General features: G+C 39.3%; 1 protein-coding gene across 1 annotated transcript; it reads right to left on the minus strand.

Moving 5' to 3' along the window:
* Positions 1 to 876: 876 nt before the first annotated feature.
* mier2 (mesoderm induction early response 1, family member 2) lies at positions 877 to 10,842 on the minus strand. Its single transcript, XM_010789787.1, has 9 exons — positions 10,775 to 10,842; positions 8,560 to 8,754; positions 7,449 to 7,562; positions 7,243 to 7,351; positions 4,841 to 4,920; positions 2,386 to 2,455; positions 1,967 to 2,118; positions 1,147 to 1,228; positions 877 to 1,013 (listed from the first exon to the last, which is right to left on the minus strand). The coding sequence occupies exons 2-9, from the start codon at positions 8,614 to 8,616 to the stop codon at positions 877 to 879; spliced, it is 801 nt and encodes a 266-aa protein (XP_010788089.1). The 5' UTR covers positions 8,617 to 8,754; positions 10,775 to 10,842.
* Between the last annotated feature and the right edge of the window lie 767 nt (positions 10,843 to 11,609).

Here is an 11,609-nt window from a genome sequence, read left to right on the forward strand (position 1 = left end):
AATTTTAGCTTTTTCTAACACTAATGGTAGGTCATTTGTAAAAATAGAAAATAAAAGTGGTCCCAAACAACTACCCTGAGGTACTCCACAAGTGACTGTTTTCATCTTTGAGAGACTTCCATTAAAAAAAACAGTTTGACTTCGATTTGTCAGGTAACTTTCTAACCACCTCAGCGTTTCAAAATTAAAACCATATTGTTCCAGCTTGTGTAACAACAAAGAATGGTCAATAACATCAAAAGCAGAACTAAAATCAAGTAGTACTGCACAAACTAACTTCATATTATCTAGTTCGCCCTTCCAATCATCTGTCATTTGTGTTAAAGCGGTGCATGTGGAATGGCCAGGTCTGTAAGCATGTTGATACACAGACCTGTATATATGTATTTAGCTATTTCTGAGAGACGAATCAACATGCTGCATAACAAGATAAAACCATAACACCTCTATCAGCTGACGCCAACAGGCAGGAACAGGCAGACAAAACACTGAGAGCACAGCAGCCCAAGGTAGCAGGCCTGTGCTCAGTCAGGGCAGGACAAGCTGATAAACTGGGTCAAAGGTGTGGGCCTAGGGACATATTTCCCCAACACACACGTTAACTTTACTTCCCTTCAAATAACCAAATAAGAAAACTTAATTTTTATCCTGGGGGGGGTAAAAGGTTTCATGACGGTTGTTCCATTTGAGAAATAAACAAACAAAAATTAAGAATAAAGAAATAACATAAGAATATTTAAACAAACATAAAAAGTGCAAATAAAATGCGCAATAATAAAATAAAATGGAATACAAATATTGGTACAAAAAGGAAGTTTGGAATAATTAATTTAAATGAAATGAAAAATAACATGTTTTTTATAATAATTTAAAACATTAGACAACATGTACACATTGTACTACGGACTGAGCCCTCACCTTATTCCCCTGGATGAGGTTGAAGTTTTTCCCGTAAACCCGATAGCCGTTCTCGAAGCTCCTGCACTCCTCTTCGCTCCAGGCACAAAGCTCTTCTACAGAGAGGGAGGCGAATTAAGAAACACTTGGAGTTAAATTAAATACAATTATTTGTATATTGGGGAGGATTTCATTATCACGGTCTTGGTTTTGAGTGCATTGCCAATAAGTATAATAGCAGTTTCTTACCACTGAACACTTTCACATTGAAGCTTACTCGTCTCAGTGCCTCTTCTGCATTGAAGTTGCATTTCACTAGTTCATACAGAGCCTGAGGATCAAGAGAAGGGGTGAGAGAAAAGGGTCAGACTGTCACAAAGAGAATAGCTGCAGAACCTGATCTCTGTTTACACTGAGTGGATTACAGAAGCACTCTTTCAGTAACAAACACAGAGCAAACCTTGATCTAATACCAACTGCATTGAGTTGAGGTAGGTAGAAGCATGTGATTATTGACATATACATTAAAGACTAATAGTACAAATTGTACATTCAAATGCAATCAAATGCACCTGCGCTGGCTGTCCCGTCCACTTAAACACTTTAGAATAAGAATAAACAAGAGCAATACATTTAAAAACAATAAATAAATCACTTTAAGTCAGGTTTATCATTAAGGGTTGACTACAAATCACCAGTTAATGAAGAATTGTCCTAGCTTGAGAAAATTGTGACATTTTTTGCAAGGATACGGCTTTAGAGTGTGAAGTGCATACTGTAGTGTAGATTTCCAGCATGAGTCTTATTCAGAAATGTCATTTGGTTTTGTTTAAGATGTTATAAGTTTAGTCACAACCCCCCCTTCTATTGAGCAGCCATTGAGAAACATAAAGTATTTCAGTGAGATTAAGATACAATGTGAAGCAACCAACACAAAAGTATTTTAAAGCCCAGTCCCAATAATCAAATGCAAATCCCAATAATGTTTGCCTAAGCCAAAATTCTAAGATCATTAGAGTTGAATTTGTACCCTACATTGTCTTATGTGATGTCATTTGAAGTTGCCTACCTGTTGGTTGTCCCGCACAGTGTGTCCTTGTGTTTGTGTGCACGTTGCCCCCTCCTGGTTTAACGGCCTCTGTGTATTAAGCAAAAATTCTTCCACTTCCTGTACCGGCAGAACGCCCGGCTTCCACAACAACTGGTCCTCCCCGCTGCTGGCTGAAAGAACAGAGGAAGGTAAAGAGAGGCAGCAGAGGAAGAAGATGGGGAATTAGGAAGAGAAAGTGTTTTGCAGCAACTTCTTAAAAAGCTATAATCTATGTTTTGCCCAACTTCTACACAGAGGCTTTTAAACCCTGACATGACTTAGTTCTTGGGACTGTTTCTTACACAGTTCATGAAACATGTTACATTTATTCTCTATACGACAGCAGTTAAACTAGTTTCTAACCATGAAAACATCCTCACATCTTGTCACAGGCTTACCTCTCTCCTGGTTGGTACATGAACTGAGTGGAGGGATTTTGGCCTGGTACATAGAGCCAACCATGATCTCCTGAGAATGGAATCAAAGGCAATCTGTCAAAGCTCTCAAATGGGTCATACACACGCAAAAATACACTCTTTAAAGACATGATGTGTGGCAGGCTTCTTCGGGGAGACCTGAACAGAACCAGGTCTCAGATCAAAGGGACGAGGCTACTTTACATTTGGAATGGAGGGGTGTTTTTTCTGGCTTGCATGAATGAAAAAATGTCTAAGTGCTGTATTTTATTGCCATTCAAGTAAAGCCAGCAAGTAAGTGACGACTACAGTTGAGTTGAAATCTTGTCCCATGTCCTGGGATGTTACTTTAGTCTGACTCATCAGATGTAGACTGTGGGTATAAGTCTGCAATCAGCCTTGTATCTCACGCTATGTGCACTTTCTATTTTGCAAGAATACAAAAAAAGCGTTTTCCCCCCTCCGATACCAGAATGATTATTTCGTGGAGCCAGTCCATTCTGTGCAAGGCTATTTAAGTCTGGCAATGTGAAGCTTAGTTTACGTTTAGGTTGGGATTTTGGCCTCAATCAATCAATTTGAATTCAGCATTAAATTATTTAAACTCATGACAAAGTATAGGAGACACAGGAGCATCTAACGCTCTGCTGCTTTAAGGATTAAGTCTAAGACAGACACATTATTGGAAAGTAAGTAAATCATTACACATTATCTTTTGTCATTATCTCTGGCAGCCATAAGCCACAAATAAATATTCCCGGCTCAATAGGGCATCGAGAGATAGAGAGTAAAAGAGAGAGAGAGAGAGGCGTTGGCTGCGCTCAGGGCACACAGCTTTGGCGATTGGAGGTAAACATTTGAAGTGAAGTTGTGTAGTCACAGTAAGTGTAAGCAAGCAGCAAACACCAGGTCTGAAGGATAAAGCCAATTCAGAAGTGTCTCAAACTTGTGCTCTCTGGAATATCAGAGGGACTTCTCTGGTTGTCGATGAACCGTGGCGGCGCCAGGGTATGGCTGGGGTAGGCTACAGCCATACCAAGAAATGGCTTAGCCCGACCATGAAAAATGATGTTAAAGTAAGCAAATTAAATTAAATTAAATAATAAGCAAAATGCTAAATGTTGAGAACACGGATTGCGAAAATATACGGGTCGTGTCCACAACACACAAACTGATCCTGCTGTAACAACAAGTGCACGTTACTGATGCAATATGGTTGAGACCATTCGGGCTTATGCTAGAAGAGGGGTGCAAGGAATAGTCTAAGTAGTGGGGGAGTTTTATACACTAAAGGTGTGGAAATTCTCTGGTGTTATAATATCAGCGCGGCGTCAGATCAAAATGCCTCCGAATGCAATTTGAATAGACCTACAGCCAATCAGAGCAACGAAACGTTGGGTCTGCGTCATGCCTTACTGATTGAGATCAATCGGAACCGCCATTCAGTATCCCCATTGGATCTTCAACGTGTACTATCATACGTCACGTGATCCCTTTTTATTTGCTACAAGACAAATGTGCCTTTTTATTTCATACAGTTCCATTTGTATTGAGACAGGGAAATAATCTAAACCTCACGCGTGGCGTTTCACTGTCAAGGGGGGCGATATAGCGTGTATGTAATTACATTGCGAATACTGACTTGAGCCCCACCACTGTATGGGTTAGCCCTACCATAGATTACCCAACAAAAATACTATGGTGCCGCCACTGTCGAAGAATAAATCAACTTCTTACTTGAATTATTACCTCAGTTTATGGTCTTGATCACTAGTTTCAAGTCTTCTCCATAAAGCACGATGATCATTTTCTAAATTATGGTCACATTTACAATAATATAGCTGATATATAAGCGAGTACTTTCGGGCGGAGGTTCCTAACTGGTTGGTTGCAAAGTGGGTCTTTCTGAAAGGAATCATCAGAAAGTCGAATAACTTTCCAGGTCTAAGGTTATATTTTGAAGTGCCATTTCTTGCCGTAGAGTTTTGTTTGCATACTCACAGCTTGACAGCGTAAGAACCTCCACTGCCAGGTGTGTGTGCACATAACAGCTTGACTTACGCACACGGACCAAACTCTGCTTCCTGTGGATTGTGTGCGTGTGCATGTAAGGATCCAGCTTCTCTACGTTTTATTTCATATTTAAGGCTTTATTTGTGGAGTTTGAACTAAAAGGTGAAATTGTTTGTGATTGAGAAGTTTTTTGTCTCTCAGCACCCGATGCAACAGGATTACAATGAGAGTGCAACCTTGCGTTAGAGGTGTGAGTGAAAAAAAGCATCTGACACACTTCCGGTTAAGAAAGGGGGCTATAGAACTGTGGTTAGTATTCATTCTGACAAACATTACAGCAGTGGTGGCAACGAATCTGCATTCTACCGATTTGATAGTTTCCTATTTGTTGTGTTGTGTATATGTTTTTGCCCTGAGTGGCTACCTTGTGCTCTTCTTTGGAGGGAATAGAGGCTTCACCCAAGTCTTCATCTGAGGAGCTGACTAATGTGTCTTTGTCTCCACCTGAAAGACAGAATATTTGACTGGATTGGATAATCTATTCCTGATGAGCAATTTGGTTTGCAAACAGAATTCAACACAACCAATACACATGATACAACATTTTTAATATATATACATTAAACAGTAGACAAAAAGGTGGTTTTCATTATCACAAATTGCAATAAATTAACCAAAGAGTCTGAGTGGAAGGGAAACTAGGTCTAAGGTCTCAGATATCCTTTTGGGGGCCTCTTGAAAAAAGATGCTTCCTTCCTGATGGCAGGAGTTATGATGTTGAGGGTCTGCCTGATTGGCCTTTGCTCTCTGAATGGCTCTAACGTGATAAACATGGCAAGATCATTCAGGGTATTGCTGAGTTTGAACAAGAACAGATAGATCTGAAAACCCACAATCTACCATTTAAATGATTTTACTGCTGTGTGTGCACTTCTCTCTCTTCTTGTTATTGCTACATTACATTGAGTCATCCAATCGAACTCTGGGATGTCAGTCTCCACATCTTTCTTTTGGCTAAGATTACATATCTGTCTTCGCATATTTCAAAATAACAAATTGAGGGATGTGTCATACTGTTTTTTTAAAATCTAATTTATCCGGCCTTTTGGTTTTATTTAAATCCTCAACAGTAACTGCATGTCTGGAAATGATCTCAAAACTCCTGATCCAGCAATATAACTTTTTTCGAAACCTCATTTGCGAAATTCTATATTTATGTAATTCTTAAAATGTTTTAACCATTATTCGACAAGTGAAGCCTATTGAGATAATGAAGCAGTAGTGGGTAATACTGGGATTTATAGAGAGCCAGTGGACTTAGTGAAAAAAAAATGCAATACTTTAAACTCCGTATAAATACAATTCAGGATGAAGAATCAAAGAGGCGAAAGGCATCTCCTTTTTTTAAATCAACACTTAAAACTCACTTTCTCTCTCGGGCCTTTTAGGCTTCTCTTATCAAGAATAACTTTTATCCAATGACCTTTTCCCTCTCTGTCTCTCGAGGTTTTATTAGAGGGAAACGGTTTGCAGAGTGGCTTAGACAGGCCGGGGAGTGTTACGATTCGTAGATACAGACTACCTCCCTATCTCTCATCAATTTCCAACTAAGGCTCCAGTGGGGACCTTGTTCCCTAAGTATGCCTCTCCACCTCTGTTTCTTACTCTCTTACTTGCTACCCTTTGCCCTCAATCTATTCTAAGGGAGTGCTTGTTCTTCCGTCTGTCTGTCTGTGTCTGTGTATTCTCTTGTTCCGATTAACCCAGCCACATTTTTTCTTGTTTTGTGTCTATATCTACGCCGGGATCCGGAGTCGAGGCTGATCTTCTTGCTGTGGTCCTGGATCCTCTATCCTGAGTTCTGGATTAAGTCGTGGACTTCGGGTCGTGGCAAAACCTGTCTCTCCGGTCCTGCCTGGGTTTCGTCATGCTGCCTCCCTGAAGGCTCCCATAGGATTGTTGACATCTTCGTAGATTCATCTTCTCATTACAGACACATGCATTTCCTAACATTTGGACTACCTATTCTGTAAAATCTATTATCTCTTCGATTTACACACGGCATCTATTGCACGTCTGTCCGTCCTGGGAGAGGGATCCCTCCTCTGTTGCTCTCCCTGAGGTTTCTCCCATGTTCCCCTTTAAACTGTGGGTTTTCTCTGGAGGTTTTTCCTTGTACGATGTGAGGGTCTAAGGACAGAGGGGGTCGTTTTCTCTCATACTGATATTCTGAACAATATGTGCTTATTGTATTAGCTGTAAAGTGTCTCTACTGTAGGCTATTTTTATTATATGTACAGCAATTTGGCTTGACCAAAAATCGTTTATAAATGTGCTTTATAAATAAAACTTGATTTGATTTGATTAAGAGAAACAAACAGACAAAGCTGCATACGTGCCACGTATTTGGTTTTCATGATATTTTGTGGACTCAGCAACAAACATGTCACTACAAAGTAGGAAAAAGACACATAAAGCAGAACATGGTAGCATACCAGGAAGTTCTCATATGATATTAAACAGAAATAAATGTAATTTCCTGGCACTGGTGGCGTGTCATTTTATTGAATTGTACTGGCTAGCTGTAAATAACACGCTGCAATATCAGCAAAAGCACTGATATTAAATCTAATGTTGGGAAAATATAACACAAAATAAAAAACTTTGCTTTCTTTTATTCCTATTATATAGTTTCATCTGGAAATAATGTGCATTTGGTTCTAAAGCTGTTCTGTTTGAATTGAATTTATGATGCGAATCCACAATTTCCTTTCCTTTTATTCTGCGTGATATGGTGATGTAAATGTACATCTATGTGTTTGTTACCTTGAAGGCGGTGGAGCAGATCTGAGGTGTTTGAGGTGACGGAGGGGGTGAGATAATCAGCTGACGACTCCTCCTCCTCCCCAGGAAAGAGATCCTCAGTAATCTGATCCTGTCAAATACAACAATGGAACAGCAAATGAAATCAAAGCACAGAGGAGAACACAGAATTAAGTAATCGCATTTCAGTCATTCACGTTGAATCTCACCTTTTCCAGTGTCATGCCTGGCAGGCTGGCAGTCATGTGACAGGTCTCCTTCTCTGGGTCTGACATGGTGTAGCCGTACAGAGCCAGCAGCTCCTCCAGAGGAAGCTCCCCAGCCTTCAGACACACAGTTACAGAGGGAGAAGATTAGATTACTTCCACATTGTCTAGACTCTCAGTTCATTAATGATGTGTATATGTTTTCTTCTTTTGCCCAAATGTCTCCCTAGCTTTCACTCAGTTTGCAGAGTCCCTCTCAAATGGGAAAGACATCTCCAACTCATAACAAATGGAGAATTGATAAAGGCAAATGGACAAAGGACAAACCGGAATATCTTCAAAGTCAAACCCAGAAAAAGCCTTCTTCACATCAGTCAGTCACATTTAAGGAGTTAAAGATACAGTTGGTAACTTCATTTGTAAACAATGTTTTTCCTCATATTCGCTGAAACCAACACTATATCCCGGCAGATCAAATCCGTAAGAAAAGTAGTTCCCTCTCACTTCTAAAAGCACTCCAAATAACTTTTACAAGATTAAACCACAGGTAGAGAAAACGCAGAAAAAGCTAAAATATCAAATATTAAAGAAGATGTGGTTACTGCATTGCTTATTTCTCGCCTATAATGTTTTCAGAAACAAATTTCAGTTTACTTTTAGCTCAACTACACTTTTAGCTCAACTACACTTTTAGCTCAAGTACACTGAATGCACTGGGCTTGGTCTTGGCCCAAGAGATTTCAAGAAGGTGACAGGGTCATTGCTCATTTTAGTCTGAGGGTTTTACAGAAAAAAAGATGTGTGAATATCTGAACTTAATCTGTTTGTCTCTTTTTTCCATTGTTACATAAGGTGATGAATGATTTTGGTCCTCTGATTTCAAACGGTGTAGTTTACATAATATTTCTGGGAACAATGTATAATTATCTTGCAAACCAAACTTCAGATACATTTGGAAACAACCTCATAACACCATGGTGAATTATTAAGCTATGAGTTTAGAGATTTCAATCAAAGCATACATTTTGAATAGTAAGAATAATGTGACTATGGGTGTGTTAGTGATGCAGTGACGTCTGCAGAAAGTGTCAGAGGTGTTCATACAGTTACTAACTTTAGTGTAGATGGCTGAACTTGAGCGTACAGTGTGGGACTGTGCGGCCATCTTCATGGGGCGAACGTCCTCTGAAACTCCTCTAAGGCTGGTTAACACTTCCGCTTCTCCTGCTGAGGGTCTTCCTCACAGTTCCTCATCCTCTCTCCACTAGACCACAACATGCACACTTCTCTTCAGGGGCTTTTCACCCACCTGCAGACACAAACAAACAGAGTTATTTGTGCCGTCATGTAAAGCAGCATGCAAAGGAATTACAACATGGAGGTACATTCCTTTACATTCCAGCCACACAAACAACATGAAGAATCAAATGGCTGATCCCTGACTTTTGAATTATTATTTTTTGGCACACACTTGTATCTCCACTTTATTGATGTGTTAAGTTGTATCTAATTTTATAAGGGTTATCATTTTTTCTATTTCTCTTATACATTTCTATTTTAGGCTATGAAAGCACTTTGTATACTCTGTTTTTAGAAAAGTGCAAAAAAAGTCCTTGTTATCTTAAACCACCATTTTGAACTTAAACTGCGACCTGGTGTAGGGGTAAGAGTTGTATTATACATTGTAATCTACGCGTGGCACTCAATTGTAGCTTTTTATCTTTTGAAAATCACAGAAAATAATAAACAAACCCACAACAGTTGTGGTTTTGGTTTGATAAAAGGGCCTACTACTTCAAATCAAAACATGACAGCTAATAGTTCTTCATACACATTCTCCTACATGTTTTCCATAGTAGGCTTTGGCCTAAAATAAGAAGGTCAAAGTGGAACAAATGTAATTAATGCAGCCATAAGAGGTCAACACAGAAGTGAAGAAACTTTGTGCAGCAGGCTACAGGGCAGAGGATGCAAAAGTAGGAATACTCTGTTACAAGTAAAAGTCCTGCAATCAACCGATTACTCAAGTAAAGGTAGATAAGTATTGGCATCAAAATATACTTAAAAGTACCAAGAGTCAAAGTAGTCTTTGTGCAGAATTGCCCATTTAAGAATAATATATATGATACGTTTTGATTATAATTATTGATCATTAAAGTGTTATCAAAGCTGGTAAAGGTGCAGCTAGTTTGAATGACTTTGTATACTGCAGGGTAGCTTGTGAATTTACTCCAGGTGGAACTAAAGTCTGATTTAAGAGTTGAATACATTTCCACATCATTAATCCAAATCTGAAAATCAACTAAAGTTACTTAGTAAATGTAGTGGAGTAAAATAATAGTATTTACCTCTGAGTTGTAGTTGAGGAGAAGTACAAACTAGCAGAAAGTGGAAATAGTCAAGTCAAGTAACTCAAAACTGTACTTAAGTACAGCATACTTGAGTAAACGTACCTCGTTACTTTGCACCACTGATTACAGCTTTAGTTTTGGTGTGATACTACTTAAAATAAAAACGTAACAGCGATTAGTTTTCCATATGGGGTGAAAGCACATTCTCTTACTTTGTCAACATGTTTTCTATACAGGCTTTCGGCTAAAATAATGAAGTCAAAGTGGGACCAATGTAGTTGAAGCAGCCATGCAAGTTGAGGCCACATAAGAGGCTAACCCAGAAGTGTAGAAACTTCGTGCAGCAGGCTACAGGACAGAGGATGTAGCCCACCGTAGTTCAAACAGCGTGCCACCACTCATTGAGTTACATTAAACTTCTTCACACACCACTTCTTGGTAAATTAGATAAAAAAGTCCAGTGTAAAATATAAATATAAGGTGTGTCTGTAGCATTGGGTGCCTGACCAGGGGCGCTTTCCTGTGACTTGGTGCTGAACGTCTCTTCCTCCCCGGCTACACAAGAAGGAACTAGTTTCTCAATATTTCCGAAAGGGACGTTTCGGAGTTTACCGCCGACAAGTCGTGACATCCCTCCCAACTTTTTCTACTCACTTCGTCTCACTTCGCACCTGAAACAGTTCAGCACCACCGTGTTAGACCCCTGCCTTTTGTTTTCTGCGGATTTACTATCAAGGCGGAGGAGGGAATGGCTCTTTAAAGCTAAGAACGCGGAGAGAGGCGATTCGCTGGAGAGCTTCTCCATTTCTCCCCCCGCTTTTTCACTTAAAACACCCCCGTAGCCCCTCTTTGAACCGGGGTTTCCCAGCCGCTGACACCGTAACACTCTTTTGTGCCTCACGACGTGACAAAAGTGTTAAATTCGCTCTATTTATTCTCTAATTTGACTCGTTACATTCCTCGTTTTCGCTCACTTACCTCCGCCATTCCGTTTCTGTGTAAGCTGAGTATTGCCCGGATGTTGTAGCTCCTCTACTGCTCCGTTTATTGCCGCAACAGCGACTGTGCTACACTTAGTTAGGTGCACACATCCACTATTTCCAAGTAAATCGGCTATTTTTGAATATCTTGACAGCTGGCATTTGAAAATAAATCTCCTGTAGTTACAAAAAATATCGCTCCAACTTTCGGTGTCAATTCTGCTCTCATTGCAATGCTTTTAGAAGCAATCTACTAAAAGCACATACAACTAAATACATGAATGTTACTGATGGCCATTTTTTATTTGATTGGTTATAAATATTGTCCCTTTTGCTACAGCTTTGGAAATATTAATGTATCAATAATACTTTTTTTCACCTCTGTTTTTGTTATGTTTTGTCAAACAGTTAGGCAACTTTCAGCAAGTCCTAATTTCTGCTTTTATTGCAATATTTTTAAAAGCAAAAGCACATACAAATAAAGCATGTTTAATGTATGTTAATGATGGCTATTTTCATGATATATTTTGTCACTTCGCATTTTTGAACAACATGTTTGAAAATAATACACTTTTATACTATATTTTTTGTCTTTTTCTGTTGTTGTTGGTTGTGTGGCCTTGTTTTGTCCCCAATGTAGATCTTGTTTTTTTATTATCATTTGTTACTGTTGAGAAAATACGATTGTAAAGATAAATATCGCCCCATATGTTGAACAGGCAGGATATGGTAAAAGCAGATAAAGATATGTCTGTTTTCTCGGCCACTGACTGAGTGCTTACAGTTTCTCTGATAGACGAGGCAGAGTTAATGTATTGAACCACAACAAAGTA

The sequence above is a fragment of the Notothenia coriiceps genome, unplaced genomic scaffold, assembly GCF_000735185.1.
Source record: "Notothenia coriiceps isolate Sejong01 unplaced genomic scaffold, NC01 NC01_scaffold00033387, whole genome shotgun sequence".
Taxonomy (NCBI): domain Eukaryota; kingdom Metazoa; phylum Chordata; class Actinopteri; order Perciformes; family Nototheniidae; genus Notothenia; species Notothenia coriiceps.